General features: G+C 44.4%; 1 protein-coding gene across 1 annotated transcript in view; it reads right to left on the reverse strand.

The window, feature by feature from the left end:
* Window positions 1–3,907: 3,907 nt before the first annotated feature.
* The window catches only part of SLC25A1 (solute carrier family 25 member 1), a 125,389-nt gene continuing 102,996 nt past the window's right edge, over window positions 3,908–26,300 (reverse strand). The window contains exons 5-9 of the mRNA XM_086942710.1: window positions 20,735–20,819; window positions 18,973–19,077; window positions 14,527–14,642; window positions 11,716–11,789; window positions 3,908–8,361 (exon numbers count right to left, since the gene is read on the reverse strand). Coding sequence (XP_086798836.1) covers window positions 8,247–8,361; window positions 11,716–11,789; window positions 14,527–14,642; window positions 18,973–19,077; window positions 20,735–20,819 — 495 coding nt within the window. The 3' untranslated portion in view covers window positions 3,908–8,246. The remainder of the gene's footprint in view (window positions 8,362–11,715; window positions 11,790–14,526; window positions 14,643–18,972; window positions 19,078–20,734; window positions 20,820–26,300) is intronic.

A 26,300-nucleotide genomic window follows, 5' to 3' on the forward strand; every position in this document is an offset into this window, starting at 1 on the left:
TGGTTAAGGGTCTGACGGCAACTGAAGATTTTCTATGTTCCAATGTCCTTTGAGTTTTCCAATTTAAAAGGTATCTGTGTGGCATATGCGTAGTTACAGCAAGTGAAGTCGAAGCCATTCATCAAACCAGGAAAGGATTTCGTATAGATGTTGAAAAGCAAGGGTGAGATGATGGAGCCTTGAGGCACTCCTTCTTTAATGCTGCATCCTTCTTTAATGCTGTATGTATAATATGTGTTCTATTGTGAGGGTACAATGTGATCCAAGCGGGAGCTGTGCCCTCTATTTCGGCTTCCTCAAGCCTTCGGATTAGTGTGTCATGATCCACTGTGTCAAAGGCTGACGAAAGGTCAAAGAGAAGAAGGGCAGCAACCCTTTTCTGCTCGACTCTATTTTTACAGTGATACTAGATAAAGATTAGATACGAATCTTTGCCTCTTCCTGGATAGAATCCAGTTTGGAAGTTGGAAAGTATTGAGTTCTTTTCAATGAATTGTGACATGTGGGCAAAAGCTGCGCTTTCTATAAGTTTGCCCAGAATGATCCATTGTTACGGGTCTGTAGTTGTCGGGGTCCAGCATGTTGCAGAATGAAAAAACAAGGGATAGATTGATAAATTGATGAAGAAGGCAATGAAATAGTTCTTCAAATTGGTACAAAAGAGAATAATTATCCTTAAGACTTTGTGAGTGTGGAGGGCAGTGCTTTGGAGATGTTGTTCGCTTCTTGCTCAAAATTGACAGTTTTACCTAGGCATACATTTGTTGTGAACTTTGAGGGAAGGGTGATCTTAAACAAGTTGCATAAAAAGTCTGGTGGCTATGAAAGCGTTCTTATAAAGACAATTGGGATATTTTAGGTTGTATGAAATACAAAGGCAGATTGTCATTAGGCAAAATCTGTCAGTCTAAAAGGTTACAACATACTGGGCCGGCCACTACAAATGAGATTGGAAGTACAACTGGATTCGAAAGGATGTATGTTGTTACAACGCATACTTTTACAATGCATGCCATTACAATGAAACTTTTACAACGCAACATCCATTACAACGCATTTCATTACAACGCATGCCATTACAACGCATTTCACAAAACTACCTTTACAACGTATTCCATTACAATGCATATTACCTTTACAACGCATACCATTACAACGCATACCATGACATCGCATGTATGGTAAGTATTGGATAGTGTAGGGGTAAAAATTACTATTCTAACTCCAGGGGTTGCAACAGTAGGGTAAGTGTTGGATAGTGTAGGGGTAAAAATTACTATTCTAACTCTAGGGGGTGCAACAGTAGGGTAAGTATTGGATAGTGTAGGGGTAAAAATTACTATTCTAACTCCAGGGGGTGCAACAGTAGGGTAAGTGTTGGATAGTGTAGGGGTAAAAATTACTATTCTAAGTCCAGGCGATGTAACAGTAGGGTAAGTGTTGGATAGTGTAAGGGTACTATGCGTTGTAATGTTATGCGTTGTAATGTTATGCGTAGTAATGTCTGCCTTGTAATGAGACACGTTGTAGTGGTATGCGTTGTAATGGATGTTGCGTTGTAAAAGTTTCGTTGTTATGGTAGTGCGTTGTAAAAGTTGTGTTGTAAAGGTTGTTTCCCCATTCAAAAGGCCAATCACCCCATTATTTTGAATGAAAAAACTTATTTGGTTGCTGAAATTTCAGATGGTGTGAATGTGAGGGACTTGGCAGAAGAATTTCCAGATTTGCTCAGAGATGAATGAGGCTGTCTCTAAAATTACCCGTATAAGATAATTTTACGGTTGGATGCCCAACATGTACCCCAGTAGAGTAAGAAATATACCTGTTAGTTTGAAGGAAATGTTGAATTGGAGTCACCAAAATGATGTCAAAACAAAGTTACAGAACCTATTGAAGCCCCTGAATCACTACCCTTGTAATAATAGCAAAGAAACAAGGAGATGTCATTTGTTTATGCATTGAAGTTTGGAGTGGTGTCTGAGGAGTGTTGGAATCAAGAAATGTTGAAAGTTAAAAACATAAGAGAAGATGAATAAAATACTGAAGGGGGCATAAAGATTAAAGATCAAGTTAGTCAAGCTTTCAAATCGAATTGGCTAATTAGGCATTAACTGTGAAGAAAAATTGATTAATCTTTAGTGGGACAAGTCGTGTATCTCCGATACACATTTGAAGAAGATTAATAGAACTTTTAATGGCCTGGAAGGGACATATAGATAGAAAGGCTTATGTGTGAGTACTTTGAATGCTGTTGTAATGACAAAGTCCTGAAGGTCAGGACACCTCCCATGATTTGTATAAATCTCCTCAAAGATCCCTGGCAGGAAATTGCTTTTGCTATTATTGATCTATTAAAGGGTGAAAGCCAGAAACCATACATACAAGTTGTCGTGGATATGAATTGAAGGTGGCCTGAAATTTAGAATGTTTCTGAAATTACTATGAAATCTGTGATAAAATTCTAAACTGATGTCTTCGATACAGAGGAACTTCCAAGTTCGATGTTATCAGATAACGGGGTTCAATTAGTTTCCAAGAAGGTGAAAGAATTCTTAATACAAGAGCGATAAAGTGCAAAACGTGTCCTATAGCAGCGAATCAAAGAAAAGCAGAAACTAGATGAGAGGAAACATTGGCATGATAGGAAGAAACCTGCCAAATTTATTGATTTCAAAGTAAGCGATTTGATAGTGATTAGAATATTTAAGTATTTAAACTTGCTGGGAAAACACCAAACAGTTGGATTTGGAACTTAAATAGAGTTTCTCAATATAACAAACAATATGAGAATTGTACAAATCATGAGACGTATTCTTTCCCGTCTATACCTACTGTAGTCTTGGATTATAGGGCCAAACCCAAAACAGCATTTCTTTAGATGCTATTCTGAGAGGCAGGAGAAAAGTGCAGAAACCATCCTAATTCAATAATTATATATTGCATTAGGTCTTGATCTAATTTGAATTCAGTTTTTCTAGATGTTGATCATTGTCTCTGTATATTTGAACAGAGTAAACTTTCAGATGTTTAAATAATTGTTGTACTTATATTTTTAGGTTTAACTTATCCACCTGTTACTTGTGATTTCTTTTAAGAAGTGAGATGTTTAGTATCTTTGTTCAATCTGAATAGAATGTAATGGATAAATTGTAATCATGAAACTGGAATGATTAATGGAATGGTGAGGGGAAAAGCTGAAGAGAGAGCAAGCATGGCTGAGGTGCTGTATTTATATTAAATGCTTTTGAAATGTTGAAACCTCTGTGTTGGATTACTCCTTAACATTGTTTTAACACTATACATGCACAGTTTTTCTGATTTAATCAGATGGACAAAGAAAATGTGACTCTTCAAATCTTTCAACTTGGAGCAATATTTGCAATGGCCATTTATAAAGGAGACACAGGAACCTGAAATGTCCTTGGCACTAACATAGCAAGTGTTATTATTCAAATCAAGGCTTCTAAATTTATCAACCTCAAAGAAAATGAAAGGCAGCGTTGGACCTGCTGGTCTCTGCAGTGGTTGTGCAATCTTTCAAGCCAGCTTACCAGCTCAAAGCCATGAGTACACAGAGGGACCAATACAACAACAACAACCTTAAATTTATAAAGCGCACAGCTACCTCCGAAGTGGTGTCCCGGCGCTGTGGGGGCCCTCGGGAAGATTAAGCGAGCTATTGCCCAGTCACATGGTGCTGGGCTGACCTGCTGCCGGCGATCGAACCGTGAACCCCGTGGTACGGAGTGAGGCACCCTGACCGCTGCGCCACACCACCAATGCCAGCCTTCCCTTCCGTTAGCGTATACACACAGCATCTAACTGATATGCATCATACATTTAAAGACCCCGTCCCCTCGCCCCCCCCAAACAATAAGTTAAATCAATCACACAGAGGAAGACAAAACATGGTTTATAAATATATATTTGCATACATGTCATATTGGCACAAAACCGGCCCGGAATCATCAGGAGCCTTTGGCACGAGTAATAGAATGTAGGGGCCAGAACATGTGCCCACAAACAAACAGGACAAGACCAATATTCAAGTATGTTTATATAATCACCATAAGAATGGTTCATTCATGAGGGGCGGGGTTGGAACATTTGAGTATTTTTCAGGCGGAACAGTCTTTTTTAGGATACATGAAACACCAAACATGGATAAAGGTCTCTTCAGGAGGTCTTATTTTACAGTGACCATCATGCACTCTAGCACTGCCCCATTTCCATCAGGATGTATGAACCACCAGCAAGACTGATCTGGTCTCCTAGCCGCTCACTATATCTAAAATAAAAAAATGGTTGTTTGGCCAAATACATAGAGACTTTCCCCCTTCCTGCACCACAGAAGGGTTTGGAACCAGCGGGGAAGCATCGGTTTCTAGTCATCTGTGTCGAAAACAATATCTGCGACTCGCAGTCTGTCGTGAGGAAATGCAGACAACAAGTCCCAGGACATAGAAGACAACATACAACACATTGGATCAGGTGTCCTTCAAACAAACTTCAATCCCATTTTCAAAACCCAGACTCAATAGATATGATTAATGAAAGTGTCAGCAGCTAGGCCCCCTTACCCGACAATGACGAATGCGGCTGATTCTTTTACATTATTTAAAAAAACTATTTCCTAACCCCACCCCTTATTTATTTTTTCTAAATCTCCAAAACCAAGGAAATGCCTCAATAGACATCAGTGCCAAACCTGTGGTGTATTGTTTAGGTAAATATAACTCTTTTTCCACTAACTTAAAACATATATCTCTAAGCATTGATAAATTATTTGCACCAGCCCTTCTCTGAAATGGAAGGGTTCTGTAACACATCTTGTAAAAATGAAATTACAATCATTTGTTTCATTTGTAAAAAATGTAATATTTTCAACTTATTTTTTTTCTCCCCAGTGCAATGACATATTACGAGGCTAAGAAAAAGATAATTCCCTGGGATAGATGGCACATGGTGAACTTAGATCTAGATATCCTAAAACTGATAGTTCAAAAGAATTTGGTTCAGATAATTGCACAGTTTGTTTCCCACACAGATGTGTCAAACAGCTAAAACTTAAACAAAAAAAAAAACATTTATTTGGATAATAGACCAGGTTCACCTGCAACCTACAAACGCTAAAGGTTTGAAAAAAAGTAATATTCTCAAGGAATGTTGGCACATAGTTGTCCACAATCTAAAACAATTTAAAATAACATTTTTTCTATGTATGATTGCACACAGGTAGCTTTGCTACCTGCCCAATGTCACCAATAAAACAAAGAGCATTAATAAAAGTAAAAAACAATATCTCATCTCCGTACCGGCAAATGTAAAAACAAAGCTTCGTGGTTCCCTGTCTAGTTGTGGCTTTCCACAATACTAAATCGATCTCTTTTACCAGTCTTGATCAGGGAATCAGTATGAGAACTAAGGCTTCCTGGTTCCCTAACCACTCGATCGCATATTGGGGCATATTATCAAGGGGGTTTATCTCCGCTTTTTTGGCTTTAAAAGCCAAGAAAGCGGAGATAAAATTATCTCCCTATTACCTAGCTGTCGCTAACACCAGTTAGCGACAGCTAGTAGGCGATAGCGACCATCTTGGGCCCCGCTTTGCATGTCAGCTATATTTATCACTAATGACATTCAAAGTGGGCGTGCCAAGATGTTAGCGACTGGAAACAGTCGCTAACATCGCTATCTCCTATTACCAACTTTTGGAGATATTTGCGCTAAGCGCGAATATCTCCAAAAGCTAACACCTGCCCTGAGCAGTTCTTAGCCATGTTATCCAATGGGAGGTGGATAACATGGCTAAGAGCATTAGCTCGGTAATGCATGAATATCGCTGACTTTTCAGCGATATTCATGCATTGCGGCCGATTTTTATAAACCTTGGTAATACCAAGGTTTATCTGCGATAAAAATCGCCGCAGCTCAGCGGTAAATTTTTGTATCTAACCAAGCAATAGCGATAATTATCGCTATTGCTTGGTAATAGGCCCCATTGTTCTTAAGGTACAGATAGTTTTGTCCCTTTAAGGGACTCAGGAATTGGTACAAGGCTTTTGTGAAGGATGCAAGCATTCCCTGACCATCGTTGTGAGACTTGTCATTCCACCCCCTTTGAATAGTTTAAAGCAAAGTTCAATGAGATATAGAAGCCGGAATACAGAATCACTCCCCAGTACCATTTTGTTTTAAGTTGCCAATGGCGCCCAGTGGTATTTGGGTACACAGTTCTCTACACTATCTTTAGAGGTGGCTAAGCCAGATGGGCGCTCTTGCTCTTATAGGCACAACACAATTATCCAGTCTTCAGCCTTCCTTATACAAATCATTATGTTTGTCCACTTGGTTCTATTGAAGCAAAGGAAAACTATAGAATGGATTAAGGGGCCGATTATGATGTCCGTTGGAGTTGCCTACGACTGACATCATCGCGGAATCGGGACCGTCCGACCTCTGGTCGTCGGTCCCGACCGCAGCATTAAGATGCAGCCACACATGGTGCGGTCGCATACGTGAGCTCGTGCTAAGGCCGTAAACCTGCCGTAGCACAAACTCCCATAGGGAAATGGGAGGATGTGTTCATCCATGCACCAAGTGGCAGGCACCTCATGGTGCCTGCCACACATAGAGATGGGGCACCATAGACGCCCCCTCATCCCCCAACTGGAGGCTGCAAAGAGAAGGGGGCCCTGCTAGGGGCCGCCAAACTCACTTTCCAACAGGGTTTCCATGTCGGAATCCCCAGCATGGAAAGCCTGTTGGAAACCGAGCCTCTAAATCCCAACGGTGGAAACGCCGTCCATTGGGATTACGGGACATTCTCCGACTGCTGGCAGGCTCCTTGAGCCCTTTGGAAACAAGTCGGAATGACCGGACGGTTTCAAATCTGCCTAGATTGTAATTAGCTGGTCTGACTTAAAACCGACAATCTCGGTTGGAAAGCCTCAGACCTCTGGTTGGAGGGTTTCCAATCGAGATCGTAATAGGCCCCTTAGTTGTTAAATTGAAACATGGTGTCAAGTGGCCGTCCTTACAGCAAGATGGCAACCCTCATCACAATATTGGTGGGTCTGATAGAAGAATAAATTCATTAGGCATATTTTGCTTTTTAGTAATTCTGCTGTCAACTTTCACATAAAAGAAACTGGCTGTGTCAGTACACTACAGGGTGACTGTTGTCTCATGGACTGAAAAAGCCTTATTCTCAAAGAACAGGAAGGTTGAGGATACCACAGGAAATTTAGAGAACATGTGATTAAAACCGATAAAAACCGAAGCTGATCCCTCACAATCATAAACACAGAAAATTGCAAACAGATTTTGCCAAATTGAACAGCCGGTCTAAATTTGCAGCAGATTTTCCTTGCTCTGATCACTGTTTGCCAAGGTTAAAAATAGATGGAAATGAATGTTCTGCTTTGTCTGCATAGGAAATGCCCGCACGTTTTCAAGTAAAATTAATATTCCTCACTCCAAAATGTTCAGATCATAACCCATGTATGGGTCTTTCTTCTAATGACATCACAAGATGGTAACATGCCCATGATGTCATCAGGAGATGAAGATATGTAGAACTCCACTGTTGCTTTTGAAGGCAAGAACAGAGGATTAAGACACGCAGTTTGGTGAAAAATAAGAGAGTCGCTCTGGTCTTGGAGCACTACAGCCATGATGGGACTGCAGTGTCTCTTTAGATGTGGGATGTCTAACGTGGGTCCAGGAGGGTCCAATTATTGCCAATTTTCCAGGATACCCACATTAGGTACACCTACAAACAATTATTATAAATACAACTCTTTTACATAGGCAGTGATTATCCTGATAACTTGGTCTGAATTTGGCCCTCCTGGACATACGATGGATTCCCACGTCTCACAGAGTAGGCACCATTTTCACAGAGAGGCTTGGCAATAAATACATTTGGTCATTTTAAATGAAAGGCCGGCCTGGGCCGGTGCAGCTTCTTGTAAACATGGGCTAAAGGAGAAGAAATGGACCTTTGGCACACTCCCCTACTCCCCGGCAAGAGGCCTGATGCAGCCTTCTTGTCCATTGGTCATCGATATGTCCCTCCGGCTTTGTCGTCAGTAGATCCTCCGACTTATTGTAAATATGTTCCACATCTTTAATGCTGGAATGTCCCTCCACCATGGTCTTCGCTCTGTCCCTCTTCCATGTCGCCGAATATGTCCCTCCGCAGCGAACTTGCCCTTGGCGGAGCTGAGGGTTGCCCACCGTCTTCAGTCTGTCTTCCACACTTTGTTCAGAAATTTCACAACCTCATCGTAGATGATGAAGACAATGGCGACGTCCAGACACACACGCCCCAGACGCGGGACAGTGCCCTTGTAAAACCTGCAAAGAAGAAAACGTGAAGGTTAGCACCAGATTTTAATTAAAACGGAAACACCCTCTCAGAATGACTAAACAAAACCAAAACTAGCAGCATGAGCAGATAGGTCTGCAATCCTGAGTCAAGGCTGGAGGCCACATGAGTCAGTGACAGTACAAATAGCCAACTTTCCTACTAGAAAGATCCACAAGCCACAGGGAAGATCAGGCCCTCAATAACTTATTATACATGCACTCTGTCACTCTTCCTTGCACCCATGCATCTATTCATCCACCCACTGACTCATTGCTGTATTTATCCACCCACCACGCCAAAACAAAACACACACACAACACGGTCTCAGGATTTAGAAGCAGAAGCCTCATGGGGTCAGACATGCTACAGATGAAATGAGCAGTAAGCAAGTGATCTACTAGGATTGTCTGAGGAGCTGCCATGCTCTCTTAAAAAACTAAACAAAACAAAAAGGAGAAAGAGAAGGAAAGAAATTAAACAAGCCCCAGAAAGGAGAAAATGGAAAACTGCACTGAAGTGCACTTATTTTCAGGTGGGTCTGCACATGTGGTCTGGTAAAAATGACATCACTCACAAGACAATAGAGATAATGGCTGTGGTTGGCTGGCCAATTGCCCCATACTATATGATGTCATAATGATAGTACAATGTGACTGCCATTCGAATCCTCACCAAAGCACCTATAAGCATGCAAATGTATGTACATACATAATATATTTGTATTGCAAGAGCTTGGCTGGCAATTCCATAAGCAAAGCCAGATCGTCAAAGTACTTTAGCGCAGACAGAGCTAAATACTGTGCAGAAAACTACAAATATGCTCAGAATTATAGTTGGCAAAACATTATACACCCCCTCCAAAGAGAACCCAGCACAGATTATCACATTGCAAATCTTCTACCCCCTGGATTTGTCAGAGGGGGTAAACACCACAAAACCCTTGCCTACTTCGTAATCCCTGAAATTATGTCTAGCAAAATATCTGCCTACAGGCTTTAACATAAGTGATGACATGCGCCTTTGTTGGCCGCTTGTCTTTCACCTATGCTTTTCCTATTAAATCAGTCAGGCCTACTGCCTTTGTCGTACCTTTTTATAATAAACAGGTCAGACCCAAGGCACTTGACATCTTTTTTTTCTGATGAACCAATTTGTCTAATAGCCTTGATCATTAGTTTGTTACCAAAACAGAAGCGCACACTTTTTGTCCAATCAAAAGCTCTTATAGAAGACGATGAGCATGCGCACACTTCCTCACTGAATACTGCTTCTTGGGGCTCTTTTTCTTCTGCTAACATGTCTGGTGACAGCTGCTCTGTCAAATCAGACCTAAAAACGAGTCATCCCATCCCTAAATCTTTTGTCTATATCTGTGCTCCTATCACCTTCCTTGCCCTCATTCTTACTGTCTCCACTCCCTATCTTCATAGGGTGACCAGATTACCAAAACAAGAAAAACAGGACATGTCATGGACATAGAAGTAGGACTACAGTTTACACTGGCGGCTGACTGGATCATGGTGCATAGAGAGAGAGGGGTCCCAGTACACATTATCAAATTCATAAAACACTCATTATATACAATAGAATAAAATGCATAAGAGAGACCTAGTTATCACACTGTTATTTAATCACAATGTGTTTTTTGAACTGAATATATCATTTGCGACCATACGAATGCATTAGTGTCCCAGGGATTCGAGGGGTGGGTGGGAGTGTTCAGTGAGAGAAAAGGGATGTCCAGAATCGATCATTTGTGCAGGAAATATAATCAAAACATGACAAAGCATAAGAAACACAACAATATGGCTTAAAACAGAGAGCCAGTGTAAGCGATAAAGCAATCAACGCTCTGTAAAATGTCACCGCTGCATAGACAGGCTTCCACGAGGACTCCGTTGGAACCTTTTTCCCTTATCATCTTAGAGAATACAGAGACCGTGGCTGCGGCTCGCTTTTCTGACTCGCGGTTAAAGAGAACCGCTCGTACACGATAGTGGTGACCCTGAAGGCATCAAACTAAAGACATCTCAACCTATTGGAGAATACACTGAGGTCCTTCTCAAGTCATCCCTCGTTCTCCTCTTCCACTTTGGAGCCGGATGGCCCAACGCCCATGAATATCTTGCCCTGCATCACTCCTTTGACCTGATGAAGACCCCGCTTTAAGGTCCTACGTGTACCTAACCTATTACTTTGGGGTCGAAACGTCGACAGATACCACCCCAAACCAGCCTGCGCTTCCAACATTCAGAATATTAATATATGCGGTGAGAGCATGGTTGTCTGACATTTTACAGAGCGTTGATTGCTTTATCGCTTACACTGGCTCTCTGTTTTAAGCCATATTGATGTGTTTCTTATGCTTTGTCATGTTTTGATTATATTTCCTGCACAAATGATCGATTCTGCAGATCCCTTTTCTCTCACTGAACACTCCCACCCACCCCTCGAACCCCTGGGGCACTAATGCAATCGTATGGTCGCAAATTATATATACAGTTCAAAAAACACATTGTGATTAAATAACAGTGTGATAACTAGGTCTCTCTTATGCATTTTATTCCATTCTATATAATGAGTGTTTTATGAATGTGATAATGGGTACTGGGACCCCTCTCTCTATGTACCATTTAGCACCTAGGTCCCAGTGACTCAATTCGGTAAACCCCCCCCTTTTTGTAACACTGGATCATGGTGCAGGCAGTGACCTCTGACTCCAGTGTGCAAGGCTGTGTCATGCTGGCGGTTCGTACACAGTGTTGGCTGGCATAATGACATTCTTCCTGCGCAGTAGAAAGAGAAGGGAAATCCCGAGAGAAAATGTCTCTCTTTAAAGGATTTGTCTTCCCACAACAACCTCATCTGGAGTGACGTCACACCGTAACTTCTCCGGTAGTGAGAATGCGCACATCTTTTTAACACCAGTGCGTATGCTCAACTCAGCCACTACTCAAAAACTGGACATTTCTGTGCTCATCCCAGCCACTACCCAAAAACAGGGAAATGTATTCAGTTTGGAAGAAAGTGTCAGGACACCGGGACACTTCACGAAAAACCAGGACCATCCAGGAAAAGTCGGGACGACTGATCACCCTATATCTTCACCATGCTCCCTACTATCCATCTCCGTCCTACCCTTGCGGTTCTTGGCCCGCGCTCTCTTCACACTTTGCACCTTTTGTCTCCTCACTTACCTCCCTTGTTGCCCCTTTCTCGCTCTACTTGCCTCGTCTGCCCCTGTGACTAAGCCTTGCCTTCATTACTCCTGAATCGCATTCCCTGCTTCACCATCCCCGAAGCAGGCACCATATCTGCCCCTTGGAAACCTCTAGACTCACGCTTTTGGTCCTTCATATTTCATGATCTTGTACGCACAGTCCCACGTGCTCTTGTACTTATGCGACTCAAGACCCTGGGTGGAAAAGCACAAAAAAGAGAGAGCACATTAGAAATGCCTAGAATCACACAGTGTGGTTGCAGAATAAGTGTGCCAGACAGTCCAGCTGCATTTCCCTCTCAGTCTGGAACATATTTGTAAGGGTGCCAAGTACGAGAAGACCGTGGAAGTGACCTGTCCGCCTGACTCCAATTGGGTCTATAGGCCTCAGTGCTGGGGTACAGCCTAGCCCAGTGGTCTTCTGTTTTTAGTGCCACTCCCCTCCCATTGCAAAACAAAAACATTGCCCCCCCTCAATCTTTTTCACAATTGTTCTATTAAACTGGCCATGTTTAAATATGTCTAGACTTATTTAAACATTGCAGGTAATCTCTGTACCCTTTTAAAAATGCAATAAAATACATGATTGCTAAACAATACTATTCGGGTCAGGCAGGCCTTACTAACGTGTAAAAGTAGCCATGGTGTAATTATTAGAAGTGAGGGAAAACTAGTTGGAGTCCCTTCCCTTTTGACACCTTCTCCCAGCCATGATATAAATGGTAAAAGATGTCAGTGATGGCCCAATACAAAGTGGCTTACTGCGCCTCGTTTTTTACACTGAAAACAAAGCACTGTTATCAACATAATACTTATTTGGGCTAGAACCTGGTGCCCCCCTGGGATTACTTGATCACCCCAGTTTGAAGACCCCTGGCCTACTGGTTAGTTGATATCACAGGAAGAGGAGGAGACTGCCATGGACGTGTTGCAGGTGAATGTGATTGGTCAGGTGTATGAGGGGGAGTGGCCTGAGTTCTGCAGGGTCTGAGAGTCATCTAAATGGATGTGTCAGTCGGAGTCTGAGTCTGCCGATTGGACAGCTGCCAAGGCCAAATGCAGCATGCCAAGGGGGTTTTACCCAGGGAAACCTTGCCAGCGAAGAATCCCTTATGGAAGGACCTCAAAAAGTAGGGCAGGTGGGCTTCAGGTCCTCGGGGATGTAGGGGTACCTCAGGTTCTCTCCTCCAGGGTGCAGGGCGGCTGGATGCAGGGGTGTCTTTTGAGGTTGAATTTCACCTTACCGGGCCCCTCACGGTTAGGGTGGTCTCCGTGCAGAGGCTGCAGGTGACGTCGGGGAGTCCTGGAGGGGTCAACCGATGGTGTACTCAGATTCTGGAGCTCTGAGGGACCTCGCTTGGACTGACGGGCCACCCGGATTCGGGCCGTAGGTGTCACGTGCAGTGGTGGTTCCAGGTGTTGGGTTTCTTTGTCCTCAGCAGGCTCGGTCGGAGTCTGTCTTGGGAGTTTCTTTTGAACAGAGCTACTGTGTGGGAATCTGTCTTCTTGGTTCAGGGCTGCCCCCAAAATACTGTATTTCGTTTTTTTTAGGGGTCTCAAGGTCAGTAGCCAATGAGCTACTGACCTTAGGGTGACTACACCCTTGGTGTGCTCACCCCACGAGGGGGAATGGACACAATTCCTAATCCTGATTAGAGTGCCTGCCATCTGCAAGATGGCGAGCACTGAAGAATGGGTTTCCCCTTGCCTCCCCCACCTGAGGGGTGGGCTTAGCAGAGGTGGGCACACCTTCTGGGCTGTGCTAATTTTTCCTGCCAGTCTTCCCGCCGACAAGGAGGGGAGACAGGAAGGGGACATGCTCCTGAAAGCAGGAGATGCTGGGGGTTGCGTTACAAAGGTGGCAAGGCCTTTGAAGCTCCCCTGCCACAGATGGCTCTTCCTGGCCTGGGGGAGGTGTGACCACCTCCGCCCAGGAAAGGATTTGTTTGTGGGCTCAGGGATCCAAAACTATGTCTTGTGGTGGCAGGAGCGTGTGTAGCAGTCAGGGAACCCACCAGAGGCTGGTCGTTTGCCAGGGGGCATCCCTAAGATGCCCTTTGAGTGCAGTGTATAATAAATCCCACACTGGCAATCAGTGTGGGTTTATTATGCTGAGACGTTTGCTACCAAACGTCCCAGAATTCAGTAAAGCCAATATGATGTTGTGGAATTCGTAATGATAAACTTGCAGACCATATACTCTTGTATGGCTTTACTGCACTTACAATGTCTTAGAATGGACTTAGACACTGGAGGGGCTACAGTGCTCATGCAACTGTATCCTCACCAGTGGTAGAGTGCACACAGCTAGAGGGGAGTCTTACCTCTACCACAGGCAGTGGGTTTCAGGCATGGAACACAGGAATGTGTGCCATGTTGACTCTTCACTTTTCTCTACACCAAAACATGCAGCCTGCAATGGCAGTGAGTTTGTATTAAGGTACAGGACCTCTAAGGGTGGCACAATATATGCCGCAGCCCTTAGAGGCCTTCTCTGGTCACAGTGTCCTTGGTACCCATGGTACCTTTTACAAGGGAATTACATGTGGCCAGAGAGGTGCCAATTGGGGGTAGAAAGGAACAGTTTTGGGAAAGAACACAGGCCCTGGGAACCTGATTGTCAGGGACACAGGGCACATCAAACCAAAGGGCATCAGAAATCTGGCAAAAAGTGTGGGGGGGTTACTGCAACAGAAACCAAGCTTCCTACACACCCACTTAAGGGGCATGAAAGGCACTAGGGAGGAACATACAGTACAAGAGGGCAGAGCACTCACTGAAGGCACATCAATGGTCCTAGGGAGGAACACACAGTAAAAGAAGGCAGAGCATCCATTAAAGGGACATCAAATGACCAACAAGAAGAACAAGACTCCTATGCTTAGTACAAGAGCACTTCCTGCCAACTGAGGCTGGCACCGCTTCCACCCACCTGCATCCTGGTCTTCACCACATCCAGCGGAGTATTCCCAAACACGCTCGCAGCTCCCGCTGTGGCCCCAAAGAGCCCTGTGATAAGGGGGTTCACGGCCTTGTTTGGATCGTCCCCTGAAAACAAGGAGATGGGGTTAGAAAAAGGGTTAGGGTTAGAAAAAACTACTGCAAAATTTTCAGAACTGTGATCAAGCTGACAAACCAAAGATTTTCAAATCGGAATAAAAAATCGACAAAAGAAAGGAGAAACCAAAAGAGAAGAGAGAAAAAACCAAAGAGGGAGAGCAAGAGCGAGAGACAAAAAAGGTAAGATAGTGTAAGGAGAGATGGAGATAAAGGTAAAACAAAGAAGGCAGAAGAAGAAAGAAAACAAAGGTACCATGACAAAACAATGGATACGAGAGAGGACAAAGGCATGGCCACTGATAGAGGAACCATGTGAGCACCTCCACAGCGTGTGTATCCCACAGCCAACGTGTCACCCATACACCCCTAAGACAAAACACTAGGGACAACCACACCCTGCCTAGTGCTGCCAGGAATGTTTGGCGCATCCATCGCGATCGCTGTCTGGAGACTTGCGCACTGAGAGTTCAGTTTCCAGTTTTGTTAGGGCTGCCGACACATGATGCCGCTGTGGTCAAATTACATTTGTGAATAAGCCATGCGTTTTCAAATTTAATTGTACATTTGGGTAATAATACCCATAATGCATTTTGCTGCAGATATTTATATATTATTTGCTCAAAATGTTCCCTGGACACAACAGGAATCCCATGGACTCTTCTTGGTTGGCTTTATGCCACACCTTGTCCTAGTGGAGAGGCGAGCGTCCCTGTGGCGAGAGGGGTGGATGTTCAGTCACTAGCCCCAGGGGTGCTTCTTTGTAACCCCTGCTCTAAGCCCACACTGGCCAAACGCGTTTCTTCCACATATCTTCTTTATGGAGCCTTTTGTTCCAGATCACACCTCGGCTCTTCTTGAGATTTGCTTTTTCTTCCAGACTTCATTTTCTCCATACTTTCTTTGGCGCCAGCAATTCCCAGTTCTTCAGTCCTGAAGGTTTCATAGCTTACCTTCTATATTGGAATTCCCAAGCTCCTGTGCCGGCAGGGAACTGCCTCTTAGTGACAACTGAGGGTGGCCTGCTTCTGTTTGCTTCCTCTTCCGGCGCGTGCCTGCTCGTGCATCATAGGAGCACCTCTTGTTTCCTGTGCTAGGTGGGACAGAGGTCACCATACCCGCATCCTGTGGAAGGCAATGCTGCGAGTCATGCCTGCTGTCCCTTGGTGGCATCCGTTGTTGTGTCCATTGCAGTGCAGAGCACACAGCTGGTTGCCCCATACTGATGTCAACGAGGCGCCTCATTTGAGACTCTTGGCACACAGCAACCTGGGCCTGCGCCAGATCAGTTCATCAGATGACTAGACTTCTCAAGGGCAGTCCGCAGATATACAGTACTTCTTCGCGCATTACACCAGCGCCTGGATGCAGCCCTTTGCCAAGACTGCCCTTCTGACGTGTGCTGTCGTCAGTTCTTAACCCCTGTCCTGAGTGGATAGCCAGGCCTACGGGTAAACTAGTCACTTCTCCTGAGGGGTCCCTTTCCACAGCAGTACACTAAATGCAAATATATAAGGGCAGGTACCCACTATTTAGAGTACCTGATTGTACCTGGGAAGTGCTGGTACTCTCCCATTCAATGTATTGCAGCAGTGCTGAGAAGTGCAGGTACTCACTATCCACAGTACCTGTTTACGCCTGAGAAGTGCTTGTATGCTCCCTTTAAATGTATCTCAACAGTTGAGAAGTGCAGGTACTCTTCCTTTCAAATGAAAGAAGAGCAGGTACTCAGTACCAGACAGTACCTGCCCATTTAAAGCACTGATTGTGGCTCTCAAGGTCTGGTACCCTGAAGATTGTCTGACTACAGAGAAATACTTTCCCCTCCACCCCAAGGAGCCTAGTACCCCTAAATAAATAGGCAACAAATTATGATGTCACAAAATGAGTAACATCTTATTACTTGCCCTTTTTCAACTACTTTTCAATTTCGTTTTCATTTACTGTAGAGAAGAGATAGTTTGGGTTGGGATTCCAAACATGATTACACAGTCCTGATGAATGCCATTGACTCCAAGGGGCACACAGTCATGGCCGAAACATGTCGGCGATCAGAGATGTAGGGAAAATTGTCTTCCCACATGCATAGCTTTATGTTTTTAATCTTGCTAAATGTATCCTAATATTAATAAAAGATGTACAAATACCTGAAGACAATTTTAAACCGTCTATCACCATATGATATCTAGAGCTCGCTAAGTGAGGTTGAGCAAGACCCAGTAGAATCTTACTTGGGATGAGATATAAACCTTATGATGAACCATGGCTCTAAATATAGGTAAGGGTATTATCTCAAAAGAAAGGGTTGCACTAACAGGTCTTATTTTCAGCCGGTGATTGCCGGTGAGGGCCACCAGCCCTTGTTTTTGGGAATAGGCAGGGCTTTCAGTTTTTTAAAGGGAGCCTCGAAACGGGTCTCTATCGGGCTCTGTTTTGTGCTCTGGCACAGGCGGACCATTTTTTTTCCCGGACTGCAGTGACAGCAGGCACATTGACGTGCGCTGCTCACACTGCTCATTTCTCACTAGTGGAGGTTACTGCATGACGTCATACAAGGTGAGCGTTGTAGAGGAAGGTTAAATCCTTTAAAGAGAGTAATTTTCTCTCTCTATTACCCTTTTCTTTTTGAAACTCAGGAGCAGCAACATTGTTGTGGTGTCACCAGGGCTTTACGTGGAAGCTTTTTCAATATTATATACAAGCCACAGTTGCTGCTTATTTATCTTATGCAACTAACAACCATTGACAAAGCCAATAGTCCTGACTTGTTGAAGGTATGATGTTACTTGTTGTATCATATATCTGGATGCAAGGACAGAAACAGCAACATACAGGTGGGGGGGCACATTATGCTAAGCACAGATTTTTAGCTAACATGGTTTTAAGTGACGCCTAATTACATTGGACACGCCCCTTTGAGAGACCCCCCAGTTTTTTCATCCCACTTAAATCCCTGGGAATAGGCACTTATTTTAAAGCATCAGGCATTAACGAGAGCAAGAGAAGGAAAAATGGACGGAACAGAATGACGGAGGAAGAGAAAGACGGGAAAACAATCACAAAAGGAGGAAACAGGAAATTGCACGAGAGAGATAAATGGGCAGAGTATGTCTGGTAGTGGGTTAAAGAGGCATGAGTTGTCTTTAGGCCTATGAGCCTTGGTATTTGGTGCGTTGACATTAGATTGCACCAACCGCGCGCTTTTGAGCAGAGCCCTGGACACCGGCACGCTTTCTTTTACAAGTTAAGCACTGTGTACTAGCCACTCTTTGTGATTTATATAAATGTATTTTCACCCCAAATCCCATCGTCTGCAAGCACAAAGTCACATCAGTGAACCACAATACACGGATACACAGGTGAAAAAGGATCCCTCATACAATCTGCTCACTTGAGATGGGTTGTGGATATTTCAGGGTGGGGACACCAGCAAAAGGTGAACCACCACAGACGTGCAAGAAGTCTCTGCCCAACGAGGAAATTAAGATGGAAGAGCCCCAAAACTGACTGGGAGTAGATGAATAAAATTATTCACTTCCCAAGAAAAGTCCAAAAACTTTCAATGTGGAATTGCATATGTGAATTTCATTTAAACGAGGAGAAATACAAATCCGCAACACTTCCATACGTGGAAATGTAAATGCTTTGGGAAAAGTTTTGTTTTTAATTTTCAGTAAAGCCAGAAATGAACACACAGTCTAGGTGTCAGCCTAAGAGTGTACTTTAAATTCCGGCATTGCATCCAGCAGTTTTGTGAAGGGGGCCCCAACTGGCTGTTGCTCACAAAAACACACACTCTCTCTCAACAACCCCAATTTATACCCATAACTGCTGAGATATGGGTGTCTACCTTTTGTACAGACAAACACATGAACACACAAACAGATGGTTCAGAACCACCGACACCCAGATATATACAACCGGCCAGGCACCGTAAACTGGCCTCTTCTCCCACCCAGGCTTCATAGGCATTGACCCTTCTTCAAGGGTTTGTCAACATCTGCGGACATCTCTGACCGAGGGTTGCTACTGGCATTCTTCTCCGTTACGGGGTTATTGACTACCGGTAAGTGATTTGTTTCTCCCACCAGCTCTCTCCACATGTACTATTGCATTTCCCCTTATAGGTCCTTATAGACACTACTCAGGTTACCGCAGGGACATTAGTAGCACTTTATGAAAACCCTAAATAAAATTAAAAACATGTCTTTCTCCAGTATACACACTTACCCCCAGATCTGTCTAGAGCCATGAACCCCCACAACTGGGGCTTGGGGTGTCAACCTCTAGTGCACAGACTGATGCACACGCTTGTGCTTACCTTTGTACCAGTTCCGGAGAGAGGTCATGACGAAGAAGCGGATGGCCTGGTTGGATCCCTGCTTCAGGACTGTGGCGGTCAGGCCCTGGTAGGTGCCTTTTATACCTAGAGGAAGATGGAGAAAAGGAAATGTTAGCAGAAAACAGATGGCAACCAGTTGTTGGGGACCGAGAGCAGACGATCTCTCTGCAAAAGCAGCAGAGCGATGCCATGCCTCCTGTTCGCGAGATGTTTCCACCCAATGGTTGGTCCTGGAGTGGTTATCTCCTGTAGTCGATCAAGTGCTCATGCACAGGTATAGACCAGAGGTTACCAACCTTTTCTATGCCCCACACCCCTAGGAAATGTTTGATTCATGTTCGCACCCCCTGCGCCTATTCTTGCCGGATTCCCATTATGCATACAGTACATACTTTCCCTCTTTGTTGCACCCCCTGAAATGCCATCTCGTACCCCTTGGGGGCGTGGGCACACCAGGTTGGGAACCCCTGCTATAGAGGTACTCCACTCTGGGGGTGTGGTACCACCTACCAGAAAGGACTGGAGTGATTGGTTCCTTTGAGCACAGCATGGCCAATCAGCAAGAGCACCTTCTAAAGTTCTAGGACTTCCAATCTGATGCCTTTCAAGGGGTGAGTGACATCCTACTGTGTAGAGCTGACATGTTCACAGGATTAAGTCTAAGTCTAAGTCTAAGTCTAAGTCTAAGTCTAAGTCTAAGTCTAAGTCTAAGTCTAAGTCTAAGTCTAAGTCTAACCCCTGAGCCACACTTCTCCTAGTGGAGAAGTGTGGCTCAGGGGTTAGAGGCGGCAGACCCGGAAGCTGAGATCGGCCCTGGACCAGGGTTCAATTCCCCGCCCCGACGGGGGTTGGGCTCAATAATTCCACGGACTCGATAATTCTCGCTCCGGTGCCTACTCGACTCACGGGTTCACACTCTGCGACTCTGGGCAATAGCTTGCTTAATCTCCACAACGGCCCCTCGCGGCGGGATGCCTGGCTTTCACCTTGTGGATACCCTGCCGGGGTATCTCACAGGGGAATACCAGGACGGGTTCCCTAAGCAAGCGCATAGATGCCTGCGATGTGGGCGATTTGCGCTATATAAATACATGTACATTTACATTTGGAGGAGACCCATCATTGAATAGGTGAGGTGTGCACCTCTCCTTCTGGGGCGGGGGCATCCCCTTTGTTTGAGTAATGCCAACTTTCATGCTCCATCTCAGCCAATGTCCCCAGCCCTGGAATTTTGGAGATCTTGCACAACTGGCACAGTAAACGTCTTTGTACTGGGACCCAACATGTGGACCTGAAATCTTTGCATGTAAGATAGGTATGCAAGTGGAGACGTGTGTGGGATCTGCATATTGCAGGTTCAAATCCCAACAAGGTTGGCTCAGCCTTTCATCTTTCTGAGGTCAGCAAGATACCAATTATGATTACACAGTAATAATTGTACATAATAATGTTCTACATAAAGCGCTTTGGATAAAAATGTTAGATGAAGAACAGATTATTATTTTGGAGCATTCAAAGGTTTCTGACTCCTTGCGGGGGGCACAGCAGCAAGTGTGAATACATCCAGTGTGCTGTGATGCAAAGCTTAGTGTGACCCAACACACTGTAGAAAATCAATTGCACAATGACTGTTGACCCCATCAGGTGTGCAATAAAGGTTTTCTTACAACACCCCCTTTCGAAACTCATGCATTTCGCCAGAGTGCCAGTCACTGTGCCAGGAAGGTGCCCAAGGCCTCACCTTGTTCACGTATGATCTCCCTCACGCCATGGAAGAAGCCTCGATATCGCGGTTTCGCTGAGCACTGGTCATGTATAAACTTTACCTGCAAGTAGAAACAGCAGAAATATCTTTATAACTCTGTGCAGCTTCACCAAACTGAAGGAGAGGTTCTGAGCCATATACTAACGCCATTCTGTAACACAAATAACACTGTTCCCAGGTATGGTGAACACACCACTTTCAAGAGCCTGTGGCAGAATCATTTATAAGCTCTGAAAAGGCTTGGGACAGACTCAGGGAAGTAATGTTAGTGTGACAACAAAGCTAGAGCTGAAGCTAGCTTTTTGCACTGATGTTGCTACAGACGTGGAAATTAATAAACATAATGGCCCTCGCAATCTTTATTCAACTCGAAATGTAGCAGAGCGCATGTTCCATGCACGAGTAGCTCATCGGTAGAGATTTTCCTATGTATTTCGGTACTTGCAGTCCTGTTTATGCCAGATCAAAACAACAACTACCAGAATACATAGAAAAAACCTTGAGTGGAGGAACTGTTCACGCAAGGAACTGAAAGAGCTCTGCTTTTGTCAAGATTTGTCTCATCCGTTTGCCCCTTTGTTCACTTGCTTGGACACCCAAAATGGGGGCCTTTGTGGGCCAGCGCCAGGCATTCTACTGGGTGAGTTGCGCACTATACAAATACACATAACATAACTCCCCGGCTGCATATGTAAATTTTCCAGCTGTGGACCCTGACATGGTCTGCCTCCAGGGGACACTTCATCTTTTGCTATTATTTTGATCCAGGTGAAATTTGTAAAATCTCTCCATTTAGTTTTATACAGAATTTGTCAAACTTTGTGGGCCTCATTTACCATATTTTGACACACAGCAGTGTAGCAAGCCTTCCTGCTGCTCTAGTCAAAATAAAAGGGCAGGGATCCGCCATATCTACAAGATACGGCACATTCCTGTGCATCTCCCCTGCACCCTGCGCACAAACAGCAGCCGTGCGCCAACGCAGACACCCTTGCACCATGGTCCGAGTGTGCCTGCATTGCAAGGATCATTGTTGTTGTGCAGGAAGGGACACCTTCCTGCACAACAACATTCATTAAAGGCATTTAGCTCCTTCTATATGTGCTGAAGAATGCAGCACACATAGAAAGAGCAAAAGACGAGGAGAAATAAAAGTATTTCTCCACGTTGCACCTCCTTGTACCTCTCCTGGGGAGGCATGGGATTCTGACGCATTCCGAGGTTTACGATAGTTTGTAAATCTGGGAATGTGTGAGGTTCCAAGGATGCTGTGTGGAACACCCACAGCAACGCCCAAGGAAAGCACCTTTCACGCAGAGTAATGGATTAAAGGGGCCCATATTTACAAGGCCATGAAAAGTCACACAGGGTGACCTTACGTGGCCTTGTAAATATAAGCTGGCACACTGCACCACTGGTGTGTCAAAATAGTGACGCACCGGCAGTGCAATGGGCTTGTATATAATCCCCTGTGTTGTGAAATTTCGGGTAACCGTTTTCTCACCCTCCACCATACTATCATAGGGTTGTGGTTCCATCCCACATTCCTTCGGTGTAGAAAAACCCTTCCACATGTTGTACTCAACATTCACCACCAGAGGGCGCCCAAAGGCAATCAAGAACACGCAGGTGTTTCTGGAGTGCTTCTCAGCAGTGGAACTGAAAGTCTGTTACATAGATATTGACGAGTAGGCTGAAGGAGCTTTCCAGCCCAGGTATGAGAGTTGTAGACATAGAAGAGGGTACTTGGGAGAAACTCCAAGTAAAAAAAAAAAATGATATATAGCTTGAACTTGACCCAAAGGTATTGGAATGCTTTACATGAGCACCAGTTACATTACACATTACACTCATTTTTGGTAGGCACAGGTAGATTAAGTGATTTGCCTAGAACCTCGAACCTGGTTCCGTAGTTGTAGCTCTGGCCATTATGCCACATCCTTGTGCCATCTTAAGCGGGCCTTATTCTAAAGCAAATACCTGCTAGGGTGCCACTGGCGTCTTGAGGGTGCAAAGTGTTGTTTGTACAGTGCAGCTTTCATTATGCAGTCCTGCCAAGTACCACACATCAGGCGTTAGACTAACGCATTTCAGTGTGGTGGTCTGCAGCACCGCACTTAAATGCAAAGTCACGCATTTATAGCGCCTCCTCAGCTGTCAAGCTGGAGCACTCTAATTAGCACCACTATGTGACTGTGCAAGCTAGTGGCAGCGCGCGGTCCAACACCGCAGCATTCAGCACTGAAGTCACAAGAGTCAGTCTGATTTTGCCCAATGGCTGCAGCCGAAACAATGAGGACAGACACTCATGTGTCAGACAGAGACACCTATAGATCCAGGTGAAATTTGTAAAATCTCTCCATTTAGTTTTATACAGAATTTGTAAAACATCGTGGGCCTCATTTACTATATTTTGAAACACAGCAGCATAGCAAATCTTCCTGCTTCGCTACCGTGCCTCAAAATAAAAGAGCAGGAATTTGCCATATCTATAATATACGGTGCATTCCTGTCCTTCTCCCCTGCACTAGCGCACAAAACAGCAGCCGTGCACCAATGCAGACACACTTGCGCCATGGCACCTGCTGCTAGCAAGTGTCACTGGTTATAAACTTTTGTGTGTGCAGCTAGCCAAGCTCAGCCTCTCGGTCACTCTGACTCTGAGGCCGGCTTACGCGGTGCTGCGGCGGGCTAGTCAGCAGTGCTCCGGTATTTCTGACACAGTTTTGGCTTTCTGAGCAAGGCTCACTTGAGCAGAGGTGCCACTGTAGGCTGCGGTCCCATGGTACTGTACAGCAGAGGGCACTGCACAACAAAGGCGATCCTGCAGCTAAGGGTGGATGTCCCGTCTCCTCTGCCCCCCCAATGCAGCACTTTGCCGCCGCTGAGGACCACTCGCTGCTCTTTTCACGCACTGTAGGACTGACCGCCAGCCCCTGCTCACAGCCAGCATGCTGTCCACGCCTAGCAGGCCAACAAGGTGACCGCCACAACTACACACGGTCCTGAATTTCCATGATGGGGTCTTTCACGACCCTTCAGTGGAAGAGGTTTGGCGCAACGGCCAGGGTGCCTGACTCTGGACCACGGGGTTCACGGTTCGATCCCTGGTGCTGGCGGCATGTTAGCCCAGGATCATGTGGCTCTGGGAAATAGCGCGCTTAATCTTCCAGAAGGCCCGCACCGCCAGGACACCTCTCCGGAGGTAGCTGAGCGCTTTACAAATGCTTGTATATTCAGTGCTCTAGGATCTTGCATATGGCGGGTACTTCACTGAGCCAGGTGCACAGCCCTCAAGCAACCGACAACAGCGATATTGGATTTGCACGTCCCATGGTGTCTGGTAAAGCTGGCGGCCATCTTTGAATGGTACTCCTCCTTACCAACTCTTCTCAATATTTACTCTGAGGCTCTCCTGGTTCAGATGCAGACATGATGGTGTTGAAACTTCTCAAAGGGTTCTGTTTTTTTAATATATCCTCTGAAGTCTGTGAGCAGCATCTTTGTTTTCCGAGGATTCATTGTCCACAAGTTTACTGTTATGTAGCATAGACCACTGTGGATGGGGTCTGCCTAGAATATCCATACAATCTGCAAGATATCCCCATCGATTTTGATATGTGTCATTCCAAGAAAATGCTAAATGTTATGCTTCAATGTGCAGAATCCCATTTGGTAACTTTCAGAGGTCAAAATGCTTTAAAAAGCGTGGTAACTGTCATCCTCATACAATGGGAGTGCGGACAATGTGTAATATGTGGTATTCCAGGGAAAACGTGCTCTCCCCTGCATTTCAAGTTGCTTCGGAACTCTGCCCTATTGGACAGCCTTGCCCCTTTTGTACACCGCCCACTAAAGGAGAAGTGCACATTAACCTGCCTTGACAGGGGCAGAAGAAGCAGGCACGCTGAGTCAGTCCTTAATAAATGTATAATTTAATTTACTTTTGTGAATGTGCAGCCTCTCAGTCTCCTTAGGCTTGTGAGTCTGCAAGACTGAGTCAGTCTGTCAGCTTGTCATGACTAGTAATTATCATAATGTATTAGCAGGCGGAGGCAGCTGAGATCCACATGTTGCAGTCAGGTTCCACGTCGAGAGCCTGGACAGACTCTCTGTGTTTCATGTCGGTTAGCCCCTTTCCATTTCTGGTGCTTTGCAGCAGTTTTAAGAACTTCTTAGAGTTTCTATTTGCTCAAATGGGTGTAATTTCTGATATTTATATATTTTCATCTTCATTGCTTGATTTTTGCTTGTAAAAATGTCACTCATAGTCGTTGAATGTCACTCATAATTACACGAAATTATGAAAATGTCACATGTAAGCAAACTGAAACCTTGGCAGCTATGATCGGTTCCACAAGCGTGGGGGGCGAGGGGTTCGATTGTGCATACTCTTCTAACCAAGATATTCAGGTGATGATCGATTAAGTCCCTGGGAGGCTGAATCGTGTCCATAAACATCTGTGAAGGTATGGGTTTAAAGAATTCCCCTTGAACAAAAGAGAGAGTTTTCCCAAACAAACCCAGAAAGGACTGGGAAATATAGCAACAAAAAAGGGAAATTGGTTCCTTTCTGTGGTTCCTAAATCAAAGCACGAAATACTTAATAAAGTAAGACACCAAAAACTTTTCTGACCTCTATGATATATATCCTAACATGTCCCACAATTATTTCAAAAACATAATTTTCTTTAAAAACATATTTATTAAAAACTTAAGAAAGCAGCATGGTATAGGTAACAGTTTTGCATATAAAAACACAATCACATTGCATTAAGGTTCAACACATTTACATGTAAACAATCATTAAAAGTAGCCAAATTGTCGACGCGTTTCGGTGTTTAAGATAGATGGTACACCTTCCTCAGGACTACAGTAAAATTCTTCAATCTAGAAAGTATATGGAACAATCAATTAGTGTACATTCATAGAGGGTTTTCATTTACAGAAAGTTATTTAGTTTAATGGTGTCTAAAATGCAAATGGGAGAATTCTTACACAATTCGCAGTATTCAATTTGCGGTGACAGCATAAATCCTGGGGATAGATAAATCTTATCCGCTGTTATGATACTTTTTCGTTCCTTTGAGTGACCTGTGTACACACAATGATATTTTGGTGTACAATTAGTGTGTTAATTTAAGACACCAAGCTACCAGCAAGCCCCTTATAAGACTGGATGATTGCATGCTTACTCTGTACTTTATAGTGGGAGCGTTGGGTTTCCTTCTTTATGTCAATTAAGAGGACTCAGGGTATTCATCAGATAAGGCGTCCTTCCATTCCTCGCCCTTGTTTTAGCCTGATGGAAGCGGAGTGCTTCTTTATTTGTATTTGAAGCAGGTTCCTTTTATCTAAATAAACAATAAGTGTGGAGTACAGGTATTACACATTACTGTCTTCCATTTTATATGGGTAAAACTATTAATTAATCACGATGCGCTAAGTTGCATCGAAAAATAACGCAAGTTTTGTTTGGAGTAAAGCATGTTCAAAATGCGTTAAACTGCATGGTAAAATTCAGGCTTGTTTACCTTGGAAC

This window comes from Lissotriton vulgaris, chromosome 11, assembly GCF_964263255.1.
Source record: "Lissotriton vulgaris chromosome 11, aLisVul1.2, whole genome shotgun sequence".
Taxonomy (NCBI): Eukaryota; Metazoa; Chordata; class Amphibia; order Caudata; family Salamandridae; genus Lissotriton; species Lissotriton vulgaris.